Below are 26018 nucleotides of genomic sequence, written 5' to 3'. Positions count from 1 at the left end.
GGACCTGGAAACCTTTGTTCAAGGGTGTAGAAATTGAGGGGTGCATAAAATTGCCTCGAGATGTAATTATTTAGGGAAATCAGGATTTAGAAATATCGGAGCTAGTAATATCGACAAAAGGTATATCAGGGAATTTAGGGATATAGGTACTTAGAAGTACAAAGACTTAGGAATATAGAAATCCGGGCGTATAAGTTCTTATAATTTAGAGTCACGTGTAACATACATGTTACCACGTTACAGTACAGATTTGAAGAATTTTACATTGCATCACCAGCTAAATAGGACAAAGGTTGCACTGTTTTGTCGTAAAGGTGTCAATTTCTTGGTCACGATAGGATGAACGTCTTGAAACGCATATGTATGGGTTCATCGTGCTCGAAGGGTTAAGGATATCACGTTGAGTGAACGTGCCAATCCCGGGAACCCTCGTCAAGAAGACAACCCTTTTGCGCGTAACGGTATTGATCACATTCCACGGATTTACCGAGTACAGATAAAAAGCTTCCGGGCGAGAAATCAAAATCGTCAGCACACTTTGGAAATCCGTCTTTCCTCGATCGTCCCGTGAATCGTACCATTCAAATTTGTACGATTCGTTCGCGTGCCGTTCGAACATCGTTCTCTGTTCAACTCAAAAAATTAATTTGCAAATGAAAATAGGATCGTTTATTTTTTCCGATGATTGCATAATTCGATAAGCGACATCCTACCTTATTAGTAGTGTACAATTTAATTAATGTTTCCACTATGTGCACGACAAGTGGCAATAATTGTACATTATTTTGTAGTAAAACTGTTAATGGATGTAAATAAGTGCATCTACTAATCAATGTGTGCACGCGTTAATGCTATACATAAAAACGAAGATAGAGTCTGCAGTGTGTGTCCGAGGCTGAAAAATCTTAATTTTAGGAATCTGACGCAAAATTAACTCAAGAGTAACACGAAATTTTATTACATATTTAAATTTATTTCATTTTGTTCGACAACTGTTACGATACAACAAAACCCAGTTTGAAATTAAAACAAAAATCTACCGAGATTACGTTCGGTTAGAAGTTCAAACAAAGATAAATGGATTTAAATGATAACATTTCGCGTTGTGTACACGTATTCGACCTCGATCACTCCCATTATAGCCTTAATAATATTATCAACCTTGGAAATATGGAGATTTACAGATCCAGAGAGACGGAAAACTAATGTCACAGAGATAGGAATCTAAAACGAAGAAATCTAGGGTCTAGAAATATAGGGTGACTTCGAATGTACACGAATTCTACTTGCAACGCTCGAGACGCGATCATATTTAACTCAAGCTGAATTTGACACGCGTCAAAATCGACGCGCGGTACATTTAACGCGCAGTGAAATTGATGCAAGTTGTATTCCATATTATCCTTGACATATGTTGAATTCGACGTACGTTTTCAACGAATTTAACGCACACACAATTTAACACACATTGTATATGACGTGCGTCAAATATGACGCACGTTACAACGTCAACGTGTGACGGTTTCAGCGCGCAACAATTTTAACGCGTTACGATAGAATTCGACGCACAGTGCATTTCACGCGTGTTGAATTCGACGCACGTTGCGTGTAAAAATTTTAGACAGCTAAGAACAGCGCGAATATAGGGATGAATAGAAAGGTTTTGCACGAAACCCTAAGGAGAGCATACCGGAAGACACCCGGACACAATAAGCAGAATCGAGGATGCAGTTGTTTTATCGAACCTATCCCAGGCGTGAGATGATCGGAGTGAATCGGAGACGATTGACGTGATGGCCGATCGTAATCCGCACCCGGGTGGGGGTTTTAGTGGGTAGTCCTACGGGAGGTCGTTGCTCGTAGGGAGTCTCACACGAAGTTGACCGGTGCCGGCGTGATCAGTGCGTAAATGCAATTCCCCGCCGTCAAAAAAGGGGGTATGGGAATCTAAGGGTCGGGAAGTTTGAGAATGTAGGGATATGGAGACTGAAGAATGTAGGAATCTGAGATGGAGGGTATAGGAATCTGGAGATGGAGGTGTTTGAGAATAGAGAAATATACAGCTCGAAGAATATAGGGGTCTAGGAGTGTGAGGATCTAGAAGCAACAAATCTATGGAATCATCCCACAATAGTTCTATAAAAAATATGAAGAATGCATGAGACCCTGCAGTGGCTTACATCGGGTCATAGATAGGTCACAATCATAATTGATGCGACAATTTGCTCAATATCCTAATACATTCGTTTAGTGCATGATACTTCAGACGGATGGAACTCTTCGGTTACAACTAATTTTCATAATACAATGCGAAATTAGATAGAATTTAACCCGCTTAATACGGTCGTCTCTGTCGGAAGACGTTCCATACACTTGTATGTCAAATTAATTAAGTTTCTTCGTGACACTTAATTTGTAGTAAGGTACACTTATTTATGAAACGTTCTTTTAATCGTCACTTGAAAATGGTAATTATGTAACCTTTTAATTCGAGATGTAAACCTTTTACGACGAGCTTACTGTCGCTTTCAGTAACTAAGGCGTTAATCTAATAAGGGTGAGACAGTTTTAACGGGTTAACGGCCTTATTAATACATATTGTATTCTTTGTACGACACAAGTTCAAAATAGAATTGAACACATAGTTCATAATTTTATCATTCAAATCTGATTAGTCGTAATTGGAATTAGGTTAGATTATGTGTAAAGTTTAAGCTTAGTTAATTGATATAATCGGTAAAATTACAATTTTTGCTCTCTCAACACTTTCATTGGCGTTAATGGTATTTTAACAACATTAGCGATACATTGTTAAATACCCATAAAATATCGGTAGTAGCGCCTCTACTACTATAGTAATTTGAGAACTGCAATTTGGAATTAAAAAATTTAAGGATATGAACTAAAAATTTGACAATTGAGAAGTCAGAAAAAATTTAAGGATTTCATGAAACGGAATATTTAAAATTTGGACTAATATAAGATTTTCAATTCGGAAATTTAATATCTGAAAATTGGGAAATTAAAAATTTCGAAATTTAAAAATTAAATAATATAGAAATTAGGAAATTTTATATTTAAAAATTAGTATCAAATATTTAGAAATTTTGCGTATCAAATCTCCTAAAATCGGAAGTTAGTGACAGGAGATCTTCCTCCCCCTACAGTTGTTACCCAAAGGAAAGCCTACGTTACACCGGGGTGAATATTTTACATACACACGCGTCTCGATCTTCGAATTCTTACATAAGATTGTCAACGTGTTACAAAAATCTACTCATCTAACCAAGGACACTCACTCACGTATGTACATATCATTACACGTGCAGGTCCAAATGTAGATGGTTCATAGGTCATACACGTGAACGGTTGAAAAACCCGATGTATCAAAATTATTAATCACGAGTATTTTACACGATGAACCGGCATGCGGGTTCATGTTGCGCACGCCAGAGAAACGCGCGCACATACAACTACACGAAGCTACGCACCCACACGTATATACACGCGACACCCAACACTGGTCGAGACAATGCGTCAAAAGCGGCGGTAATCAACGACTTTAATGTAGAATCGAAGAATCTAAAGATTCTTTGATGATGGAATGCAATTATCGTGTACGAGAAAGTAGACACTGGTTCGAGCATATCGCTTTGCAAATGTTCAGGGATCGGGATAAAAAATTGCCGCAGTTGACACACAACGACTTTCTCACGTTATCTTTCACAGGTACGGCGGGAAATTATTACAGTCAAAATCGAATAGAATCGTAAAAGTTCACTGACAGTCGAACGGAAACAGTTTCTGTTATCAAACGGGAAAACAAGGAAAATCTACGAAACGATAATCGAGACGGGCTGTCGGCCGTACCAGTCGACCGTTCGATTTTCACGTATCAACCTCGATATTCCTGCTAGGAATTTTCATAACGCGATAGCGAGTCTTCTCGTCAAGAATCATTCTTTAAACGATTGTATCCATGGACACGAGGCAACGTTCGCCCATTCGTGAAACCGTGAAACAGAAATTGTTTCAATCGCATCCCATGACATTGTGATGCACGATAGTAGGCGCGGCTTTTCACCCCGTACCGAGAGAAAACTGTTTCGTGTCACTGATTTCTCACGTACCTATATTATCCGAGCTTGGCTTTTTCGTCGACGATCCTCCAGCTGTCCACGAATGAAACTCGCGTAACCAATTTAACACAGAATCGTCAATTTCTCGCGTTCTCGGCACTTTTCAGCTCGTGCTTGTCGCACGCCAACCGTGTCCGCCATCTTGGGGCAACCGCCAAATCCCCCCAGGCAGGACAATTGTTTCCCGTGAAAAGTTACTAGGTACCTTCGCACCTTTCTCTGCGCTTTTCGTCGTATTTTCACCCTTACGACGTATTCCGTTATTATTATACGTCAACGCACTTTTTTACGATAGAATTATGTATCAACGCACGTAGCTGTGCTTGTTGTCAATAACATTATGTATAATTATAATTATTATTTAAATTTATTCCGCCGGTATAAACAAATCGTAGTCACTTACATATAGTAATTTAGTTGCAACAAATGTAGCAGTCTAATGGTTTTTCATTTACTAGTTTTTAGTACTCGTTAGCTACAATTATTACTAATTTTCATTTAAATGATCACTGTTGTAAATGTATAAATGCATTTTTTTTAATAAACATAGATCTATACAGTTTTCTTACTGTTACATATGCAATATTTTGTTTAACCTTTCGAACGAGTATTAATTAAAACGTGTATTTACTAATTCAAAGCTTTTCCAAAGTTCGTTTTATTTATGTAGGTATTTGCACATGAAATCTCGATATTTTCTTCATAAATTACTACTTTAGCAATTGGACATTGCTCACACGATAATTGCTTACACTAGAGAAAGAAACATATCGATTAGGAAAGATTATTACCGCTGTATTTTATGTTTGTGATGTTTAATATTTATTGGTTATAAGTAACAGATCTTTCCTTTTCGAGAATTTCAGTTTCATGTTCATGTATTATAGATTATTGATTATTTCATGATGAATAATTTTTGCGTTCAAATTATAATTAGCAGTTTTTGAGTAGTCATAAATATCCGAGGCGATAATTAAATTTGTTTGGAATGTTAAAAAATGAAAATATATCGATGACCCAATCGTCTTGAAAGCTGGACGGGTCACCAACATTGCAGGGTGTTAAAACTACATAATAATTCAAATTGAATATTTATTTTAACCTCTATAAAATATGAATATTTTACGAATTATTATTATAACTCCGAATAAAAAAATCACAGTACCGTAAGTATACCATTTTCATTGAGATAGAAATCTCCCAAAATTCGGTGGTCAATGGTTTGATAAATCCCAACGATTATAAAGAATTATTTTCAAATATTACCCAGTTAGGTTTAGGTTAGGTGAGATTTACACCAAATTAGGATGTAGTTAATTAATCAGGGTTAGGTTAGATTATAAATAGTCGTTGCTATATTTTTGTTAAAAAATACTTGATGTTATTTTCATAGCAATCAGAATAATGTTTACATAAGCAAGATCTTTTTATCGTATTTTATTGCTGACGTGGGTTGTTAGAAATATAGTATCAGATCAACCATGACTCAAACCTATAAAACACGTGCAATTTTGAAATAAAAGAGAATAATAATTAATGGGATAATGTAAAATGAAACAAATTTAAATTATCATTGTTTGGCGGGTCACTGATGTAATATTGATGCAACTTCATTAATTTCTGCATTTAAATTATAAAGCCTAAAGTGACTGTATGATTTTTATTGCAAAAAGTGAATATCGTTAAATTTAGTTTTCAATCTTTCGTTTCGTGCGAAGTTAGCCAATTATTAAATTTGAGTCTTGCAACACAACAGTCGCGACATCTGTCGACAATTATTCGAAATAAAATTCAAAGTAGAATTTCGATGATAACAAATGTACAGTGGCGCTCAATGCACGCGCGTTTAATGCACGATCGGTACATTCAATCGATGAACAATTTTGAACGAGAGTATGCGTGTGATTGGCTCTCGCGTTTAATCTATGATTATTGGAATTTTAGGTTGGACTGCGCGCTGAGTAAGCGTATATTATATGCCAGAACGCTGAAGTGTAAATTACATTTTCACCTTCTGTATTTAAATTTATAATTTTATCTGACGTAAATCGTGTGTTGTAAAAAAATGCAGGCACTTCTCATAAACACAATCTCTCGTCTCTTCTCGTTTCATTCGAAAGTTACGATATAATTCTAACGAAATTTTTATTTGCAGGCACCGTTATAAAATACATCCACAAATATTATTGAAAATATTCAGTACAAGAATAATGTAATGTAAAACGCCAAAAGAGAATACATAAATTACACGTTAATTAATTACGTAGCAAATGATCGATGAAATACTTGAACGGAAATAATTATTTCGTGTTTTTATAAATGTATTTTAATGAAACATGAGGTTGAAACCTTTTGCTTGTAACTTTTTCTTCCAATATGTAAAGTAGAATGTAAATAAGAGATTTAATAAAATGACATAGTGTCAAAATTTAAAAATCATTCTGAACGTACAGTATGGATACATCTTTTTACGTTCGCGTCTTTCTTGACGTACGTACCTTATTATTCTCTGCTCTTTTTGTTAGGAAAATAAATCAATGTCTAGGATCATTAAAAAAAAATTCTAATTACAGAAAGTACTTGAATTTCTTGTTTTAATTCGATATATTGTACTGCAGATATTATTCAAAATTATTGGCAATAAAATAGAATGAAAATATTTGTCGAATAATTTCATTAGTCAGCAATACTTGATTTTGTTCGTGCATGACAATTCTGCAGACAGGAAACGCGCCTCAAATTACACATTTTATTTTATTCCTATACACTATGCAATGTTGCAAAGTTTTACTGTAATGTTACATAGTTAAACTGTATAATGTTACGTAGTTAAACTGTATAATGTTACGTAGTTAAACTGTATAATGTTACATAGTTAAATTATGATGTTTCATACTGTAACTATTTGTTGTAAAATAATATTTCAACGAATATGTAAAATTTTTTTCTAGAAATGACGATAACGTTCAAAGTCCTGTATTTGCGTACGAAGATATTCTTAGATAGACACATAGTAGGAAATTTACGTATGTGGATGCAGACCTTACGTATCTATAAAACTAAATTTCACCGTTAAATGAGAAACACAAATAGTAAACGAAGAAATTATACTTTCTACGAGATGCTAGCAGTGATTCTCAATTTACGAATTATATAAAATTTCGTACTCGTATTAATAAAATGCTGCCAGTATATTCAACCACGAGAAATAATAATTCGTATGTTTGAATAATTTTGAATACAACAAATTTGAATAATTGAAGCGATTGAATTTCGAACTGCTGCCATTGTTCTCATTCATGAGTTCATACGATTTGAATATATTTATCACACCAGATAATTTTTTGAAGAAATACTTTTATAAGAACATATTCTAATTCTGTATCTTCTGGCCTCTTATCAACACTTGATGGTAATGTACTGAGACAAAGTACATCAAAAAAGAATTTAAAGTTATGTCAACTCATCGGAATTAAAATATACAATACTTTTTAATGATCGAAATACTCTTATGATTTTCAAAAAAATACCATAACTAATATAGTGTTTATATATGTCTTCAATAAATGAAAATCAATTTTCCATTATATACTTTCTGGAAAATAAATTAAGCTAAATGAATATTTATAGAAATCATAAACAGCTGACTTGATTGTATTTTTATTGGTGTCATTTTTGGAATTTAAAACTGTCCAGTTCAATTTTTCAGTTAAAATGTTTTTATATTTTATTCTCATCAAACAATTTATTATTCCATATTTCATTATTAATAAAGGGTAAAAGATTCAATGAAAACTTTTGTTACGAATTCCAATAATTTAGAAATTCTTATATTATTAGTATGTAAAAGTATTATGCTAAGATGTGTAAAGAATACATCATGTGATCTGAAGTTTGGAATGTTGTAACTGTAGTTACGTGACATAATTATCAGCAATATTTGTACATAAATATGCGTATATCAAAGTAAAAGCATATCAAAGGTCACGATTGAGATTTTATCTGGTTAGCATGTTATTATATATTTCAATTTATATAGTTATATTTTAATTACTGTACATTATGTATAAATAGTTCTAATCATGAGAGAACATGCCCCTTGGAGGACGATTTTTTGTTCGTTCTGCGCATCTTGACTCTGAGGAGTTTAAACATATTTCGTAAAGCGTAATGCGCATGCTCCTTATTATGACTGAGTTACAGACTATATATATACGTGTGCAATGATTTTTTTGAAAATATGCGCTACTATTGTATAAAACTAAAATAAGTAGAATTGGACAGTAATTAACTGTTTTATAATTATTTCTGTAATGGATTATTAAAACAGTAATAATTTGATTGCAACAAATGAGTATACAATTATATATAATAATTTTGTAATCATGACTGCATTATTACTTTATAATTTGCTATGTGTTATCGTTTGATGTCATTCACTCTACATAAAAAGAAGTAGCATGCACAATGTATTTTTCTTCAAGTAGGATTATTGGAATGTTGGTTGACACATATTCTACATTTTCTATGGCTATGGGCACCACTGTGTAATGGAGAACCTTCTCGAACATTCTGAACTTAGCCGAGATGCGCAAAACAAAACACGTTCATGCAAGAAGTTATGCTTTATTCCCCCAACTACTTTCAGCGACTTCTAACTGGATTTATGAACCGTTTTACGAGTTTTACTGTCAGTGTTCAATGTACGGTATAGTGGGATGTTAATCGCTGTGTACCTTCAATACGTACATTATTATATTCAGATACTCTTATATTAACTTACTACCGAGTGGATTTTTTATTAAAACTTTTAATAAAATTCAAAAAGTCACGTGTTACGATGGTGTCGAATGTAACTAATTTTTATAACGGCAAAACCATATTTCTTACCGGAGGCAGTGGCTTTCTCGGCATTTGTTTAATTGAGAAATTACTACGAGTTATTCCTGATTTAAAATGTATTTATGTGCTACTACGACCAAAAAAAGGGAAACAGATACAGGAGAGATTAGAAGAATTAAAAAAGAATTCGGTATGAAACAAAAATATTGTTTTTAATACAGTTCATCACACCCGGTAACTGTAGGATAACCTACTATTTATTCAACATTTGTTACGTGTTGAATAATTGATGTATCTTGCATTTTTTGCATGCAGACACAGATCATGAACTTTTCTTCAATTTTTAATAGTATAATTAAACTCGATATGCATACTCTGTTATTTTTTACAGTATTTGTAAATTTTATCCAATAGCCTATTACTATTTTTATAGGCCTTAAGTTTAAGAAGTTTACTATTAGAAATTTACATTTTTGAACAATAGTTAATGATATACTTTTTGTACTATTATTGTAGGTATTTGACAGATTAAAAGAAGAAAATAAAACCCATCTTTTTAACAAATTAATTCCTGTTGGAGGTGATGTAGGACAAGAAAATTTAGGATTATCATCTGCGGACAGATTAACCCTTGTTGAAGAAGTACAAATTGTTGTTCATTCTGCAGCAACATTAGATTTTGAAGCTGATTTAAAAACTACTACAAATATTAATTTGTTGGGTACACGCAGAGTTGTAGAACTTTGTCAGGAAATAAGAGATCTCAAGGTAAACTGCTTTGGATATTATAAATAATTCATAACAATCACAAGTTTTATTCTTATTATTTTGTTGTTGTAATAACAAATATCGGTTATATTCATAAAAAGTGCTTCCTCATGCATATATGGTGATTTTAATTCATTCTTTTTCATTTTTTAGGCACTTGTACATATTTCAAGTGCTTATGTTAATTCTGTATTAAGTGAAGTAGATGAACATGTGTATCCACCACCATTTGATGTGAATGAACTGCTCAGATTAATAGAAAAGTTAGATGATGCCTCTTTAATAGCAGAAACTCCAAATATAATAAAAGATCATCCAAATTCTTATACATTCACAAAACATTTAGCAGAGCATGAAGTTAAAAATGGGCGCGTTCCTGCTGCTATTGTGCGTCCCTCTATGAGTATGTATATTATACACAATATTACATAGTGTCAAAATATATTTCATTAATATAATATTTATATTTATAGTAACAGGAGCTTGGAAAGAACCAGTTCCTGGATGGACAGTATCAAAAAATGGCCCACAAGGGTTTTTAATGGGTGCTGCTAAAGGAGTTGTTAGAAGATTACCTGTTGGAAAAAATGTAATTTATGATTACATTCCAGTAGATGTAGTTGTAAACAATATCATAACTGCAGGATACGTGGTTGACCGTGATGGGTATAGTAAAGCTTCACTAAATTAGAATTTTAGGATACTAGTGCATTATTTTATATTCCTACTTTTTGTTACAGTGGAAAAGATTTAAAAGTATATCATTGTACATCTAGTACAGCTAATCCTTTCCAATGGGTTTCTGTAGAAGGGAAAGTAAATCGCTATTTACATGATTATCCATTATTAAGTGCAGTTTGGTATCCACACCTTAAGCTTGTGTCTTCAATCTTTTTGTTCAAAATATCAGCAATTTTTGTGCATTTCATTCCTGCATATATTTTGGATACAATTACCAAATTAGCAGGAGGACGACCAATGTAAGTTGGTCAATTGTGAAATTTCAATTTTATTAAATATCGGTTTCTGAAGGATATTATGTTATAGTTTGAATATAAAATTAATAGAAATTTCATGTTTTTAGCTTGGTACGATTACATAAAAATGTTAATGCCTCGTTGGACCGGCTAAAGACGTTTATTTTTACTGAATGGAAATTTCATAACCCTCGTACAATTGAATTACATAATTCACTATCAGAGACTGACAAAACACTTTTCAATTTAGACATTAAACCATTAGTGTGGGATGATTACTTTGTAAACTTAACACAAGGAGTCAGAAGATATTTAAACAATGAACCCCCAAAAACATTGCCCAAGGCACGCACTAAAAATGAAATGTGAGTTTTAATTAAAGAAAATGATTAAAACTTATATATATTCTCTCTATATTTTTATTCACTTTTTATATTTTCAGATTACTTGTCGCACATATAGCTTTACAAGCTGGACTAATAGGATTCGTTTGGTATTTGGTTAAGTGTCTATTGGGTAGCACTTGGATCAAAACTGGCTTAGTTGTTCCAATCACATATATTCTTTTTGATATGATATAAACTACATGTTCATTTCCAAACGAAGTGCATCGTTAAAAATTATATTTGATGAATTGCATTATTTCAATAAAGAAAATCAAACATATGAGAAGTAAAAGGATACTGATTTTTAATGCAATTCGTCAAAAATATGACAAACTTTTTACATTTCCATACACTTTATTTTGAAAACGGTGTGGGGAAGTAAACTTGTGTAAGTATTATTGCAGCACTTTTGTTTTATTCATCTCTACCATTTTAATATACTGGTTTAATTTGTGTCAGAGCTATTAATATATATGTGTAGTTTCAATTAAGGTTTAAAAAGTTATTTTATATTTTATAATATTCGTTGATTATATTTATATATATTTTTGTTCATTTTTGTAATGAACCAGTTTTTGTACAAGGAATTTATTAAAATGGTATTTGTTCATACATACTGTGCAGTTATTTCCCTCATTAATGAAATTACTCCTTTCTGAATTTTATCGAAAATTTTAATGGTTGATATACCTAACCAGTTAATCTCGACATCAAGCAGATTCAACTTTTAGGCACATTGAATGCATAAAAAATGAAGTAACAAGTGATAACTAAACATAGGAACAATGTTCATTTTGCAATAACGGAAAACTTGTGGAAGATACAAAACCCTTGAAAAAGAATTATTTTGTAAGTAGAATTAAAGTAAAAGATTGTTTTCATTAATGTATACGTTTTTAACTGTTCAAAACGTTAGACAATATCAAAATCTTTTATTTAGGGGAAACCATGTAATAATTTGCTATAATTCTTTTGAATCTACATGTATGTGTACATATAAGGGGTATATCTCTTTAAACCTTAGCTAAACTTACTTTCAGCTCTCATTGTTGTAAAAATATACTGTAAACTGTACAATACAAGGTATTAAAACATTAATAGAGTAGGATAGCTGTACAGTTTAATTAGTAGAAAAGTGATATAATGGAAGAGTAAAATAATAGTAGTATATTAGAATGTTGAAAAAGTGAAACAATAGAGTTCTAAAATAATAATGCATTGATATAGAAAAATATTGGAATAATAATATTATATTACATAATAGAAATAGTATAATAATTGTATAGCTGTGGGGTAGTAGAGAAGAACAGTAATATAGAAAATAGTGGTATAGTAACACAACTAGAAAACAACAATGTGACAGTAATGTGTATCAGTAGAAGTGTAATAGTGGAGTAGTAGAACAGTAGTACAGCAAATTAATAAAATAGAATATAATTTTAAGCGTATCTTAAAATGTTAAACTATTTAAAAGTAACTCGTATTCATGTTCCGGATCGATGCTTACCAATCATATTAACTGCTACTCAGCAATTCATAACTGGGAAAGAAAGGTGTCATAAATACGAATAACTGAAATATTATTAAAAACTCAGGCAAAATTGTAATTATTTTGCTGACATTCGGAAAATACCAATGCTGAGTTGTTACAAATATTACATTTCAAAAGCCCCAATGTTTGAGCACATAATTTTAGAAAGTTCCGCCCAAAGCGATCTTACCGATGTCATTAATCATGAAAGCTAATTAGTACTAATGTTTAAGGAAAAATATATAGGAAACTCTTTTACAACGCAGTGATATATATCACATAATTCATAATTCAAACATTTTCAATTCAAAGTCTTCATTTATGAAGTTTAGCTGCAGTACCCGTCTTACTTAATTTAAATATTTTTTATATGAACCCCTAAATTGAAATTTGGATATTCCAATTGTAATATGTATATCAAACACTTCGAACTGTAATTCTTTATTTTGTGAACTTTATTTTTTCACAAATGATTTGATGAAATAATTTAAATAAAAAAATTATAAAATTTATTTACGAACAAATAAATATTCGAAAACAATTCGCATGCTCGACTGGTTCGAACAGTTCCAACGTTAAAAATGAAATCCTAATCCAGTTCAGAATGTTTTGATTTTCGTAGCTGCTTTAACTGATCCGGTGGAAGAGTAGCAAGGTTGATCTAGCAGGAAAAAATCGACCAGACACGCTAGCTCACGATCCATCGGAAACCTGGTACTACGAAAACGACCTTGAACATTCCCGGCAAAGACAATGACTCCTAGCGAACGTACCTTGCTGGCCGCTAGTCACGATACAAGTGGAAAAATAACCAACGATGGGGATAAAGTCTTGGACGTCTGTGGTTGGACGGTCAGTTCGTGTTCGGTACACCATCGTAATACCACGCTAAGGGTTACCGACTTTCCTCCTTCGATTTATTTTGCATCGTGGATCAAAACGCGTTGTACATCCTTACCGAACAAGTTTCGATCAGCCGGACTTTTATTCTCTCCCGAAAATTCAGTCAATTTTCCTTCGAGCTCGCGTTCGGTAGATCTACGAAGATCGCACAGCGTTTAATCGATCGTTTTGTGTTAAAGGTACGTATTTGAGTAATTAAAATAGTGTCATACTTTGCTGGACTTAATATTAGTTGTTAACTTTAATATCAGTACAATATTTGATGAGGATGGCTCAAGCGATTAACACTGTAACTACCTAGCGATTAACACTACAATTTACATTGAAAGTTTTATGTAAAAAGCAGATCGTTCTTACAATAAAATATGATAGACCAGAACAGAAAATTTAAAACCTAAAACCAGTCCTGTTTACTAGTCGGTGGTTCTGCGTGCAGACTGTGTAGGATACAGGGTGCAATATTTTCTTCAGAAATTTTCAGTTATACTTTTCTGAATATTATATTATCAGACAGGTTTTGTAGTCATTGTGTTTTCAAATCAGATTTACGTTTTGAATGTCATCTTGTAAATGATGTCCTACATTTTTAGACCTAGGGTAGATATACCAATTACGGAGCCATTGTATTTAAATGATCAGTAAAGGTGAATTCTGTAGTTATTGATGAATAGAGTGCAAAATAAAATACGTTACATTGTTATAAATATTTATTAAAAAATATGTCAATTATAACCGATAAAATGCATATTGTAAAATAGTCTATTACAGTAAAAAGAAGGATAAATTCAACATGGCAAGTCAAGTGTCCGCAATTGGAATTTATACTCTTATAGATCCATATTGGTTCCAAGACTTTACAAATCTCTAACATCTCTATATTTGGATTAATGTTAATAATTTTGAGGGACATCAGAGGGGTTGCAATTTAACTGATTCTTTTCGAGTGTATATGATTTTTTTTGTCGGCTATTTTATCGTACAAGCTAGATGTATGGTCTAGTTAATTCTGATACATTAATTACTTTCGTTATGAACAACTTTACATTTATTTTATAATTTAATATTTTTATACATTCTGATGTATAATACTTATTTGTAGAAAATAGAAGTGCTGCTCGAGTTGCTACATTCGGTCCTCGTGTTACACGCATTGTTCCAGCGCAAATGATTAAAAGGGCAATTAAATAGTTCGCTAACGACGTGTTTCGAGTGAAATTCATTAAATCACTCGATTTCATTGGGGCTCCATTACTCCAAACGAAGCAAATTTTTCAGTTTATTAACTTTTATATTAAAACTAGATGCCAGTCTTTGTTTTCGAGATTACGTATTAATTAATATTTTGTTGGGCAACCTTTTGTTTTCAGATGACGCTTTTAACCGTTTTGACGTAAAATGCATTAACTCAGCAATAAAATTTCATAATCTTGTTTTCCTTGTTATACATATGTTTTCTTACACTTACTTTTAAGCAACTGCAGTATTTAAATATATGAAGGAAAAAATTTGTTATTAAATATATAATGCATGTACATGAACAATATTATAACTCTTTAATGATTATTAAAAACCTATCTAAATTATAATGGTATGTAATTGTATTAAGAACTTGTTTGAATTATATGAAGGCGTAAGACTGTTTCAAAATTCACATTTAACATGTGCATTTAATATTGATAATATACGCATTATTAACGTATGTACGTAACGCAAAAGAAATTTACCACGATTGCACATGACGTTTACTAATTATGAACAAGGTAAACTTGTATCATTAGTTGCACAACAATAATGAAAAAGCCGGAAATCAATGCAATACACGAATCGACGACAAAGTCGAGGGAAAAGTTTTGTTATGTCACTTGACGCTTGTTCAATTGTTATCTGAAAAGTTCTTTCTGCAAACAAATATACTTGAGTGCAACGTTCCCTGTAACATAAGTTGTTCGTATAGAACTAATGTCTGTAAGATTGAATTATTTTTTCGAATATTTTTAAAATTCAAATTTTTCAGTTTAAATTCTTTGTAACGAAAATACCCCATGTAATTAAACATTCTAACACTTCGATATTACATTAATTACTCGAACTTGGAATTTTGTTTACAATTTAAGTCATTAGTCACCTTACATTTTTCTATAATTACTTGACTGATGCTGATTGAGAAATAGTATATTTTTCTATCAGACAAGTGGAATCTACTAATGCAACGAATCAGATATAATCAACGACACTATGTCAAGTTGTTGCAAATACAAATTTCGACGTGAAAACGTATAAATAGTAAATGTCTTCTCCGAAGTTAAACGATAAAAATCAAATTGTGATTACGACATTGTACCGTGAGCTATTATTCAGATTCAAGAATAAAGTGTAAGTGCACATCAAATAGATTCGCTGATTATTCCCAAGAATATTCCAAGCACGGAAACCAGCGTATAAAATTTCGGGAAACTTTTCGCTACACACGGGGAATACATTAAAATGGTGAATAGCTAATGACACGAAAAAATTATTTGCTGTACCACGTATTTCTGTCGTTCCGTGCATAATAATAGCGCGCACTTTCGTGAACATTTTCTAAAATTCTCCCGTCATGATTCGCGGTGAAACCTTGATAATTAAAAGACTGGCGAAATTTCAATTCAACAGTGAACATAGAAGAATAAAATAATATCAACTTCTTTCAATTTAAAGAGAATGTCTTGATTAATGCAATAAATGTCTTTCGATGAAACCTACGTAGTGTTGTCCGCTTTAAATATGTTAAAAAATATCCCGGTATAAAATCGTTTGCGAAACGTTTTCCCAGTTAAGAATCCTTAAATCGTTTTCCTCGTATCTTCATAATTCTTTCTTTTTAATTAATGAATATTCATTCCTTTGTGTGACGTACTTGATGCGTCATGAAAGGTTTAAACATTCGTAAAAACAGTTTTTTGTTCAGGAAATCCCCTGATCGCGGATCCCCTATAGCAATGAAAAAGATTATCAGGCGACATTTCATTTCGTGAGCATAAAAGACGTTTATCGATACGAAACAACTTTGTTGCATACTGATCTTGTTCTGCGTATAAATTCGAATCGGTATTATGCATAAACGTCATGATCATTGGAGTTTTTTGTTCTCTTTCTTTAACACACGTGTATAACCGTTCTTTCCTTTGTCGTATAGCACTTCCGGAAATGGCATCGGACATACCGTCAGTATCAGAGTGGTTTCACGGCCGAAATGTTTTCGTCACCGGCGGTACGGGATTTATGGGGAAGATGTTGATTTACAAGTTGCTGTTGAGCTGCCACAACCTTGGGAATATTTTCGTGCTAATCAGGAAAAAGAAGGGTCTAGAGCCACAGAGCAGATTGCAACAGATGATACAGGTGAAGATCAAAGAAAAAACTGATGCAATTTGATAACGCGGAAATGTATTGTGAATCCTTTAAATTTTTTGTCGAGATGGGAAAATCTATACGAAATTTAACGATGTAGTAGTGTAGTAGTATAACATCCGGTGGGACTATTATTGGAGTTGGAAATACATTTGATTTGTTCATCATGTTTCTACTAGATGTTGCGATAATTATTTTGTTTATAGGAAAGCGTTATTAGAGTGACGATATATCGCGAGTAGCGATATACACTACCGTCCATAAGTATCCGGACACTTGGTTTCGTTACATAAAACATAGTTGAACTTTGTACGAAAGCTATTTAGGGTTATCATATCATTTGTAATAATTATTATTATCTTTTTTGAGGTGTCATAACGTAATAGAATTAATTTTTAAGTACAAATTATACAATGAAAGTGTGAAAGTAAAATTCATGTCCAGAAGTACAAAGTCCAAATTTGTGAATCTAATGAAACGCTTTCGATTCTAAAAAAAATTTTAATTTCTACTGTGTTTCATTTCTATAGTGCAGAACGTATTCAGAGGGTTCTTCGATATGTTTCAAGTGTTTGTAAACTATTGGTAGATGTTTAGGTTCCCTCAATGGAGATAAGAATGGAGGTAACGCTACGCATTCGACAGTTTCGGTTTAGTTCGTCTGTAGCTTCTTTTCCATCGAGATATGAGTTCCAATTATCAATCGAAAAACGTTCCAGTATTCTGACTTTCGCAGAAAAAAAAAATCGATTTTAGTTACTGTTGCAGATACTTGAATAACTTTCGTGCAACGCGAATGCATATTTCGCTTGTGTCCGGATACTTATGGACGGTAGTGTACGTTACGTGACAATATGCCACGAGTGGCTATATACGGCGCGTGGCAAAATATCACGAGGCGCTACATATGATGTGTGGCAATATACCACGAGTGGCTATATACGGCGCGTGGCGATATACCACAAGCGGCTATATACGATGTGTGGCAATATACCACGAGTGGCTATACACATACGACGCGTGGCAAAATACTATGAGTGGTTATATATGATGTATGGCAATATACCATGAGTGGCTATATATCATGTATGGCAATATACCACGAGTGGCTACATATGATGTGTGGCAATATACCACGAGTGGTTGTATACGGCGCGTGGCGATATACCACAAGCGGCTATATACGATGCGTGGCAATATACCACGAGTGGCTATACACATACGACGCGTGGCAAAATACTATGAGTGGTTATATATGATGTATGGCAATATACCATGAGTGGCTATATATCATGTATGGCAATATACCACGAGTGGCTATATATCATGTATGGCAATATACCACGAGTGGCTATATACGATGTGTAACGCTCTACGCTTGGCCGAATAATGTGTTACACTCGCGGCAATAGATGTCACGTGACGATATACGACGTTTGGTAACGCAACGCATTATAATACAACGCGCAGCAATCTACTAGAGAGTTGCTAATTTCCAGAAAAAGGGTTCGAAAAATTAATTTAATTTTCCGTGCTTTTCATCTATTTGAGTTCAATTTAACGAAAGCTGTATTAAACAAACTAAAATGAAAAATATAACAATAGTTTGTAAAGTTCATAAATGATCGATAAAACATGTGAATGTCAAAAATATTTGTCAGTATTAAGAAACTGGTGTATGACTAAGAAACAGGCTGTACTTCAAATGAAAGTAGAAAACAAGATTCTGATCGTTAATGATGTTGGTAGTTTAAAACGTGCGTCCTTTTTGAAAGTCGTAAAGTTAATAGCCACGAATTTAGATTTGGATAATTCTAACCGTTTTTACGAAAAATTCCACAGGAACCTGTCAAGTAGAGGAAATTTCAAGTTACGATCTATTGCGATCTACGATGTGCGATTTATTATGTCAGACAAGGATAATCAAAAATGCTTCGTCACGGTGGGCACAGTCGCCTCTAAGGTTTATAGGACCCTGGGCGAAAAATTTAAACGAACATTAATACGTTATCGACCTTATCACTTTTCATTTTTACTTTCACTATTTCTACTATTTTAACCATTTTATTATTTTACTATTTCATTGTCTTCTACTATTCTACTTTCTAAGATTAAGACTGCCATTCAACTAAAACGATCAAGGTAGATTAATCATCAAAGTCATTAACCCATTTGTTAGTAATTAACTCGTATATAATCCGAAAAATACTGGCTTCACATCGCTTGACAAGGATTTACGATGTCTCTGTCGTAGCGAGGATATATCACCGATTTAGAAGACAACCTGTATAGTCGATATTATGAAATAACGGTAATAATTTACTCGAACATGCAATTCCTTTTGTTCATCCGGGGCAACGAAAGCGATGGTCGAAACCGAAAGGAAATTTTGTTCACTCTACAAGAAACATGATTTAACGATTTCCACATGGGCTACAGTGGTGATTTTTCTGACGATGAACAACGTTCTTTCTTAATGATTTCCTTTAACGCACACGCACACACAAACTAAACACGAGATCACCAGCACATACCTTAAGTATAATCGTCCCTTTCACTTTCGTTCTTATTCATTTTAAAGTGAATTGGTTATCGAATTATTAATGTAAATAGATAACGTTGAAACATTATTACGTAACGTGGGTTGTAAAGATAACGAATGCAATCGAACTCGTACATCGGGTTTATTCATTATATGCATCCACCGATTGTTTCGTATGTCATAGTCATGACTAATAATGCATTGCTTCAAGAGGATTAATTGTAATGAAAACAATGACGTAACTAGCACTTTTGTTTACGGTGGAACAGATACTTCAACTTCCTCAAGTGCGTTGCTTAATTTTATACCACAGCTTTTACTTGTACTTCGTTTTCGGGTGAATTGAGTTCGGAATTTAGGGAGAATTTGTGGGTTTCAAAATTGGAGATTTGAAAATTTGGGAATTTGAGGCTTTGAGAATTTGAAGTTTTTAACATTTGATGATTTGAGAATTTGGGATTTTGGGAATTTGGGGTTCTGAGAATTTGGGATTTTGAGAATTTAGAAATTTGAGAATTTGAGGCTCTGAGAATTTAAGGTTTTTAACATTTGATGATTTGAGAATTTTGGATTTTGGGAATTTGGGGTTCTGAGAATTTGGAAATTTGAGAATTTGGGGCTCTGAGAATTTAAGGTTTTTAACATTTGATGATTTGAGAATTTGGGATTTTGGGAATTTGGGGTTCTGAGAATTTGGGATTTTGAGAATTTGGAATTTTGGGAATTTGGGATTTTGAGAATTTGGGATTTTGAGAATTTGGGATTTTGAGAATTTGGAAACTTGAGAATTTGAGGCTCTGAGAATTTAAGGTTTTTAACATTTGATGATTTGAGAATTTTGGATTTTGGGAATTTGGGGTTCTGAGAATTTGGGATTTTGAGAATTTGGAAATTTGAGAATTTCAGGCTCTGAGAATTTAAGGTTTTTAACATTTGATGATTTGAGAATTTGGGATTTTGAGAATTTGGAAATTTGAGAATTTCAGGCTCTGAGAATTTAATGTTTTTAACATTTGATGATTTGAGAATTTGGGATTTTGGGAATTTGGGGTTCTGTGAATTTGGAAATTTGAGAATTTGGGGCTCTGAGAATTTAATGTTTTTAACATTTGATGATTTGAGAATTTGGGATTTTGGGAATTTGGGGTTCTGAGAATTTGGGATTTTGAGAATTTGGAAACTTGAGAATTTGAGGCTCTGAGAATTTCAGGTTTTTAACATTTGATGATTTGCGAATTCGGGATTTTGTGCTTTTAAGAATTTGGGAATTTGGGATTTTATAATTTGGTCATTTGTAAAAATGTAAATTTGAAAATTTAAGAATTTAGTGAGATGGAATGAAGATTTGAAAATTGGGAAATGTAAAAATGTGAAAAATTTCAATCAAATATAAACTTTTCACTAAAACGCGTAAGATTCGTGAATTGCTTTCTATGGATTAATATCTGAGGCACAAGGTGTGTCGTCGAACTCGAGCGTATTCCACGAGAGATTTTGAAGAGTTAGTAATTGAAAAGTCCTCAGACATAACTTTGATATAATGTGTGCAAACGGACAAGTTTATGTTATAACTATATCTGGACATATAATAGATGTTAAAACTGATTCATACAGAGCCAGAAGCAGCCTTCGAAATAAGCGGATTCAGCGAAAGGTGAGGACAAGGAGAATTCGTCAAGGTTGAATCGTTATACAAGGTGTAAAAAAAATTACGGTTAGGCATTATAATACTACTCATCCGAGTAAATTAAAAATATCTTAAGTGGCTGATTGGCATAAAAATACTAGGACGAATGAGTAAAATTTTGTGAAAAAGTGATGTTTACATGTGTAACACATGTACCACACATTATACGTGTTAATATCTTCATCTTTCATTACACGTGTCTGAATTTAAATATTAAAAATGACGTCTAACTTTTAATCTTAAATTCGACAAATTTAAATCGAAAATTAAATTTAAATTTTTGTATTAAAAATATTATAGAGGAGTCTATTTAACGGTTACTTTAAAAATAAAAAATTGAAAACAACTATCATATCGAATTGAAATCACTATCGTTCAAATTGATCGAATCAATACATAATGCAAATAATAAATAGTAAATTAAAAATGTATCATATTTTCAGCAAGAACCATTAAAATCGATCAAGGAAAAGTGTCCTGAAAGATTGAAGAAAATTATATTGGTATCTGGCGATACCATGTTCGAGGACCTTGGTTTATCGACTGCGGATAAGGAAAGAATATTGCGAGAAGTTTCAGTCGTTTTCAATGCGGCAGCAAATGTTAAGTTCGATCTGACGCTAAAAGAGGCGGTAAATATAAATACCGTGGGGATTATAAACGTTCTGAACTTCGTTAAACAGGTAAATTATTCTCTAAATTATTAATAATATTAATTATAATTTAGTTAAGTCAAAAATGTACGATGTCATTTAAAAATCAAAGGCATATTGAATAAAATTTTTAAAAATTCTAATATCTGAATATGTAATGTACTGAAAAACGATTAAATTTTCTTTCGAAACCTGTCACGTGTTAATTAAATTCTTAAACAAATTTCAATTGTTCGCAGCTGCCACATTTAGTGTCGTTCATTCACATCTCGACTGCGTACAGCCATTTGAAAAATTCGGTGCTCGAGGAGAAAGGCTACCCGAGCCCGATTAGTCCCGAAACCATGATAGAAAACGTAAAGAACATGTCGGAAGAAGCTCTCGAAGAAATGAAACCGAAGATATTACAGGGTTTACCGAATACTTATACGTTAAGCAAGGCGCTAAGCGAAGACCTGGTACGAAGATCGGGACTACCTGCAGGCATAGCTAGGCCCTCGATAGGTAAACAAAACTTTTACTTCGCCAAACAATTCTTAATATATTCGTAATGACCATCGATGACCAAAAATATAATTCAACTAGTAATATTTGAGAAAGAAGTGTACCGAGAAAGCTATTTGTGTAAACAAAATATTAACACGTTCACTACTGGCGTCAGGGACGCTCGTATGTACAGTCAAGAGCACATCTTTCCTGCGGAGAATATGGCAAAGGTGTAGAGATATATTATTTTTAGGGATTTTGGGAATTTGAAAATTTAGCGAGTTGAGAACTTGGGGATGTAGGGATATGCAGGATATGTAGTTTGGGGTGTAGAGATTTGGGATGTAAGAATGTGAGATCCAAGGTTTGAAGATCCAGGAATGTGGGATCCAAGGGTTTGGAGATCCAGAAATTTGGGATCTAGAAATCTGAAGGTGTAGAAATTTAAGATCTAAAAATTTAGAATTTATAACTTAAGAACTTGAGAGGGATGAGGATCTACTTGAGGTATATCTGAGGTAGACTTGGAGACGTAGGAATTTGAGACTTATTTAAATCCTAACAAATAAATTTTGTCTGTGATTAGTGATCGCATCGTGGAAAGAACCAGCTCCCGGTTGGGTGGACAACGTGAACGGACCAACGGGTTTAATGGTGGGTGCCGGCAAAGGTGTACTTCGAAGTATGCTGTGCAATGGAGATTACGTATTAAATGTGATACCTTGTGATATGGCGATAAACGCGATAATCGTTTTCGCGTGGAAAATTGGAAGAGAAAAGCCAACGGAACCGGTATTCATGAACGTTACTAATGCACTTGAGAATCCAATCTCGTGGCGTTTCGCTGTGGATGTTGGGAAAAAATACGCGATAGAGTATCCCTTCACAGGTAATTAAATACATGCTAAAAGTCGACAGAAATATTTATAATCTGACAAATTTAAGAATTTTGAGATTCGTAAGTTTGAAGTTGAGAAAATAAAACTTTGAAACGTTTGTGTTTCAGGAATTCTTTGGTATCCAGGTGGAAGTCTGACAACGTCAAAAGTCTATCACTATATTCGAATAATTTTGTTTCAATATCTACCTGCATTTCTGATCGACGGTTTAATGGTTCTAAGTGGGAACAAACCGTTTTTAGTGAATATACAACATAAAGTTAATAATGGTGTTAAAATAGTCAAATACTATACCACTAAAGAATGGGTGTTTAGGTAATTAGTATGATAATATACTATACTCGCAACAAACATTATACTCATATATTCTCACATATCAGTCATGTTATCTCCATAACAGATGTACGTACTTCATAATCCACGTATGTATTCCAAAATCCACATATGTATTTCATTACTCACATGTCTACTTTACAAGTTACATGTGAACTCGCAACCCACATATGTACTCCACATCCCACATACGTACTTCACAACCTACATATGTACTCTACAACTCACATACGTACTTTACAACCCACATATGTATTCCACATCCCACATATGTACTCCAAAAAACTACATATGTGCTCCATAACCCACACACGTCTTTCGCAACCCACATATGTACTCCACAACCCACATACGTACTTCACAACCTACATATGTACTCTACAACTCACATACGTACTTTACAACCCACATATGTATTCCACATCCCACATATGTACTCCAAAAAACTACATATGTGCTCCATAACCCACACACGTCTTTCGCAACCCACATATGTACTCCACAACCCACATACGTCCTTCACAACCTACATATGTACTCTACAACTCATATACGTACTTTACAACCCACATATGTACTCTACAACTCATATACGTACTTTACAACCCACATATGTATTCCACATCCCACATATGTACTCCAAAAAACTACATATGTGCTCCATAACCCACACACGTCTTTCGCAACCCACATATGTACTCCACAACCCACATACGTACTTCACAACCTACATATGTACTCTACAGCTCACATACGTACTTTACAACCCACATATGTATTCCACATGCCACATATGTACTCCAAAAAACTACATATGTGCTCCATAACCCACACACGTCTTTCACAACCCACATACGTACTTTATAACTCACATATGTACTCTACAACTCACATACGTATTTCACAACCCACGTATGTACACCACAACTCACATACGTGTTCCACAAGCCACATATGTACTCCACAACTCAGATGTGTACTCCACAACCCAACTTCATCAAATTTTCTTACTACTCTTAACGTTTCAGACAAGATCGTATGAAAGCACTGGAACTCGAGTTGAACCCCTCCGACAGAGAAGAGTTCTTCATGGACACAACTGTGATCAATTGGGACACTTATATGCTGCAATACATTCTAGGTACAAGAAAATATTGTTTAAAAGACGATCCATCGACTTTGCCTCGTGCACGCAAAGTTATGGGATACCTCTACTACGCCGATTGGATCCTTAAGATCGGCCTAATTACGCTATTCATTTGGTTCGCTTATTCGTGGATAAATTCGAATAGGATAATCACTACGACAGCGTTCGAAGTGAACGAAATTTAGGTATATCTTTGAAGCAGGCTTGGATATTATTTAGATACAATACGATTGCGTTTCAATTTATTTATATTTTCACGCAATATAGCTGATCTGTTATTTACGTACTGGATATACAGAGTGATTTTATGTGTATTTATATTCTGGATTATCTGCAATTCTATTCTGGAATATTCTTACTCGAAAAAAATGTCTGAAACTTGTTCTGTTTCGAGAAACAAGTTAATGCAATTAATTTATATATTATTAATTTGTAATTTGTAAAATAAAGAAGTTATACATACGTTGATTCGCAAGCAAATAATAATTAAAAATAATTTGTAATTATTTAGAATAATTTTATTTTTCCCAATAATTCCTTATTGATTCGAACAAGCCGATATTACGTATTTACGTATTTGGTTTTAAATAAAATTTGTCCAAGCCTGATTCGAAATAACGTTGACTTTACCTCAATGAGGTAATATATTTTCCTTAATATTTGCTATTAATAATCTGTAACAATGATGAAGGATTAAGATCCATTATCATCGTCATATATTTGTAATTTGTACGTACTCGAAAAATAAAAAATTAATGAAATGGAGAAACTAAATACAATGGTGTAATCATTAAGCCAATATTATATAGTGTTTGATTACTTTCTTACAGCACTAGTGGAAGAACACCTAAGGCAACTACATGACTGCTGTCAGATTCAAATATCCAAATTTAGGAATTTCAAAATTTTCAGAGACTAAAATTACAATCTTCTATTCTTTCAAATTTATAAATTCGCAGATTCAAAAATTTCTAAACTCCTGAATTTTCAAATTTCCAATCTCCCAAATTCACAAATTCCCATATTCCCAAATTCCCAATTTCCCAAATTCTCAATTTCCCAATTTCCTAAACTCCCAAACTCTCAAATTGCCAAAATTGCAAATCTCCAATCTCCCAAATTCCTTATTTCCCAAATTCCCAATTTTCCAATTTCCCAATTTCCTAAACTCCCAAACTCTCAAATATCCAAAATTCCAAATCTCCAATCTCCCAAATTCCCAATTTTCCAATTTCCCAATTTCCTAAACTCCCAAACTCTCAAATTGCCAAAATTCCAAATCTCCAATCTCCCAAATTCCTTATTTCCCAAATTCCCAATTTCCCAATTTCCCAA

At 33.2% G+C, this 26018-nt stretch overlaps 3 protein-coding genes across 8 annotated transcripts in view; 2 read left to right on the top strand and 1 right to left on the bottom strand.

The window, feature by feature from the left end:
• LOC100876622 (fatty acyl-CoA reductase 1) overlaps positions 1–26018 on the bottom strand; it is a 57823-nt gene that overhangs the window by 21593 nt on the left and 10212 nt on the right. For 2 of the 4 annotated variants that reach the window (XM_012289044.2, XM_012289040.2), the window contains exon 1: positions 4131–4316. The exons of the other annotated variants lie outside the window; for them this stretch is intronic. The gene's annotated coding sequence lies outside the window, so the exon portion shown is untranslated. Of the gene's footprint in view, positions 1–4130; positions 4317–26018 lie in introns of those variants that run through there. 4 annotated transcript variants of the gene reach the window in all.
• On the top strand, positions 8714–11724 carry LOC100881432 (putative fatty acyl-CoA reductase CG8306). Its single transcript, XM_003704898.3, has 7 exons — positions 8714–9171; positions 9498–9749; positions 9903–10152; positions 10223–10415; positions 10490–10729; positions 10834–11091; positions 11169–11724. The coding sequence occupies exons 1-7, from the start codon at positions 8980–8982 to the stop codon at positions 11305–11307; spliced, it is 1524 nt and encodes a 507-aa protein (XP_003704946.1). The 5' UTR covers positions 8714–8979; the 3' UTR covers positions 11308–11724.
• On the top strand, positions 11366–25462 carry LOC100881544 (putative fatty acyl-CoA reductase CG5065). 3 transcript variants are annotated; one of them, XM_076536016.1, is made up of 9 exons: positions 11366–11500; positions 11811–11961; positions 13266–13725; positions 16722–16927; positions 21609–21848; positions 22058–22322; positions 22891–23193; positions 23311–23518; positions 24565–25462. In XM_076536016.1, the coding sequence occupies exons 4-9, from the start codon at positions 16733–16735 to the stop codon at positions 24866–24868; spliced, it is 1515 nt and encodes a 504-aa protein (XP_076392131.1). In that variant the 5' UTR covers positions 11366–11500; positions 11811–11961; positions 13266–13725; positions 16722–16732; the 3' UTR covers positions 24869–25462. The 3 variants fall into 3 exon arrangements, with proteins under 3 accessions (XP_076392131.1, XP_076392169.1, XP_012144427.1); XM_076536054.1 differs by lacking the exons at positions 11811–11961; positions 13266–13725 and having other exon boundaries at positions 11410–11500; XM_012289037.2 differs by lacking the exons at positions 11366–11500; positions 11811–11961; positions 13266–13725; positions 16722–16927 and adding an exon at positions 21109–21132.

The sequence above is a fragment of the Megachile rotundata genome, chromosome 1 (assembly GCF_050947335.1).
Source record: "Megachile rotundata isolate GNS110a chromosome 1, iyMegRotu1, whole genome shotgun sequence".
NCBI lineage: Eukaryota > Metazoa > Arthropoda > Insecta > Hymenoptera > Megachilidae > Megachile > Megachile rotundata.
Note: the sequence above shows the minus strand (reverse complement) of the source record. Positions and strands in the feature narration are given on the sequence as shown.

What these genes read in the sequence shown, in the direction of transcription:
- LOC100881544 (XM_076536016.1), top strand. Translation starts at nt 16,733, where the DNA reads ATGGCATCGGACATACCGTCAGTATCAGAGTGGTTTCACGGCCGAAAT. An exon ending in TTCTGAACTTCGTTAAACAG is followed by an intron (nt 21,849 to 22,057) that starts GTAAATTATTCT and finishes AATTGTTCGCAG; the next exon opens with CTGCCACATTTAGTGTCGTT. An exon ending in CATAGCTAGGCCCTCGATAG is followed by an intron (nt 22,323 to 22,890) that starts GTAAACAAAACT and finishes GTCTGTGATTAG; the next exon opens with TGATCGCATCGTGGAAAGAA.
- LOC100881432 (XM_003704898.3), top strand. Translation starts at nt 8,980, where the DNA reads ATGGTGTCGAATGTAACTAATTTTTATAACGGCAAAACCATATTTCTT. An exon ending in AAGAATTAAAAAAGAATTCG is followed by an intron (nt 9,172 to 9,497) that starts GTATGAAACAAA and finishes CTATTATTGTAG; the next exon opens with GTATTTGACAGATTAAAAGA. An exon ending in AGGAAATAAGAGATCTCAAG is followed by an intron (nt 9,750 to 9,902) that starts GTAAACTGCTTT and finishes TTCATTTTTTAG; the next exon opens with GCACTTGTACATATTTCAAG.